Genomic DNA, 2,180 nt, shown 5'->3' with positions numbered 1-2,180 from the left:
CGGGAGCCCCTGTCAACGGCTGCCGCCTTCTGAAAGCACAAGGGAGGGGGATAAGGGCTCAGAAGTGCTCTCTGTGCTGGTTGATGGTGAACTGGTCACACCCCCTTTCCCTGCCTCAGTTTCCTTGAGGACATTGAGAGAAGCCTTGGGAAGAGGTCTCTGGAATAGCTTGGTCACTGTCTAGCCAAAGGGACCGGAAGGCGATAGGAGGAGGACAGCCAGCCCAAGGGAGAAATAGAGCCAGGGCTGGAGACATTAAGCCCTTTTCTGGGCTAGAAAATAACAGCGGGTTAGCAAAAATTGAATTGGAATTGATTTCAATAAACCATCAAAACCCAGGAGGTAGAGCTGCTTAGCCATCAACTGCAAGTAACAGCTTGGCCAAGACTGAAAAGGCGTTGCCAGCAGAGATGAGGGTTGCTGTGGGTTAGCGGCTGGTCTGTGGTGCATCCTTTGGAGGGATGGAGCTGTTTGATCTCCCATCCTGTATCTGCATCCTGGGTCCATGACTGATGATGGGATTCAGGGGCTGCCCCTCTCCTTTGGCCTTTGGCTCCCAATCTATAGCCTACCTGCCCTCCTGATCCAGTGGTTCATGCCAGGCTTGGCTGGGCCCCGTGCAGAGGTGATGCCTCCTGCTGCCTGACTTCTGCCAGATGCCCTTTTACCTCCGGTGATGCTCACTCGCACCCATCGGCCAGGGCCAATGAGCGGGTCTCTCCTCCTGCAGCTCTCTGCAGCCCGCTGAGCATGTCCAGCCCCTACACATCCTCCTTTGGGATGGTGCCTCACGCCACCCTCAACGGGGAGCTCCCAGCCCCCAGCATGTACATGGGCATCCACCTCTCGCCGCAGGTCAGCAGCGCCATGATGTACAGCCGGTCCCCAATGGTAAGTTGCCAAGGGATAGGCCAAGCATGTGTTGGCTCTGATGCCTGTCTCTTGCTGTCCTGGGCATGCCCCGTCCCTGACAGCAAGGAGGAGAAGCCGAGGCGGGGGGGCGGTGTGTGCAGCCATAGGAAGGGCTCCCTTCTGGATGCGTCTGGGTTGTGGGGCTGGTGGAGGCTGCAGAGCTCTTGGAGAAGCTGCCACTGGTCCCGCTGGTGGGTAGCTGTGTCTTTGGGAGCCCATTTTGGCCTTTGTCACTTGTGTGTGGAGAAAGCAGCAAGCAGGGACCTTGCACAGAGCTGGGCTGGTCCCATCCAGGGCATGCAGGGAAAGGGATGAGCCCAGCCTTTGTGCCCCCTCCATTGCTTGTCATGTGCTCTTTGCTTTGTACAGGTGGCTTTTGAGTCACACCCTCACCTGAGGGCTTCCACCATCTCATCTTCACTCGCCACCATCCCCGGAGGGAAACCGTAAGTGTGGCCACACACATGTGCGTGGGCTGCAGGGAGGGTGGGCAGCAAGGGGCCAAGCCAGGCAGCATCGTGGCAGTGTGTGTGTGGGGGGGTGTCTCCCTCCTTCCCCAGGGCTCATTTCAATACCCAGCAGGTGTAGGGCAGGGCCTGCCTGGAGTTTCTCTCCACTTCTGAGTCCAGTGCTGTCATTTTGTTCTGGGCAGCTGGTGGTAACAAGGAGCTGGTTAATTATATCCCTCATTAGCCAGAGCGCACTGGACACCTTCCACCTGGCTCATGCGTGGCTAATGGGAGAGGTCAGCTCCTGCATTCAAGCATGATGCAGGAGTTGTTCAGTCCTCTCTTCTGCTCCCTTCCAGCGCCTACTCCTTCCATGTCAATGCCGATGGGGAGATGCAGCCGGTGCCTTTCCCACCTGACGCCCTCATCGGCTCCGGCATCCCCCGCCACGCTCGGCAGCTCCACACCCTGACCCACGGCGAGGTGGTCTGCGCCGTCACCATCAGCAGCTCCACGCAGCACGTCTACACCGGGGGCAAGGGCTGTGTGAAGGTGTGGGACGTGGGGCAGCCGGGCACCAAGACGGCTGTGGCTCAGCTGGACTGCTTGGTAAAGAGGAGGAACAGAAAGCCATTTTGTGGGGGCAGGGAAAGGGAATGTGCCCCTGTTACAATGGAGTGGGACAGAGGGTCCTTTCATGTCTGTGATGAAAAATGGAGATCCGTCTCCTGCACCCGCCATGCATTGATCGGCTCCTTCTTCACTTGCCCCATTCCCTGTAATCCCAATTCAGAACCGCGACAACTACATCCGCTCCTG

The 2,180-nt window shown here is 58.1% G+C and overlaps 1 protein-coding gene across 1 annotated transcript in view; it reads left to right on the top strand.

The window, feature by feature from the left end:
* The window catches only part of LOC104159194 (transducin-like enhancer protein 2), a gene marked incomplete at both ends in the record, with an annotated part of 6,154 nt that extends 3,981 nt beyond the window's left edge, over positions 1-2,173 (top strand). Inside the window, 4 exons of the mRNA XM_009697036.1 lie at positions 731-891; positions 1,282-1,358; positions 1,721-1,970; positions 2,155-2,173. Coding sequence (XP_009695338.1) covers positions 731-891; positions 1,282-1,358; positions 1,721-1,970; positions 2,155-2,173 — 507 coding nt within the window. The remainder of the gene's footprint in view (positions 1-730; positions 892-1,281; positions 1,359-1,720; positions 1,971-2,154) is intronic.
* Between the last annotated feature and the right edge of the window lie 7 nt (positions 2,174-2,180).

This window comes from Cariama cristata, unplaced genomic scaffold (genome assembly GCF_000690535.1).
Source record: "Cariama cristata isolate BGI_N322 unplaced genomic scaffold, ASM69053v1 scaffold25463, whole genome shotgun sequence".
NCBI classification, from domain to species: domain Eukaryota; kingdom Metazoa; phylum Chordata; class Aves; order Cariamiformes; family Cariamidae; genus Cariama; species Cariama cristata.
Note: the sequence above shows the minus strand (reverse complement) of the source record. Positions and strands in the feature narration are given on the sequence as shown.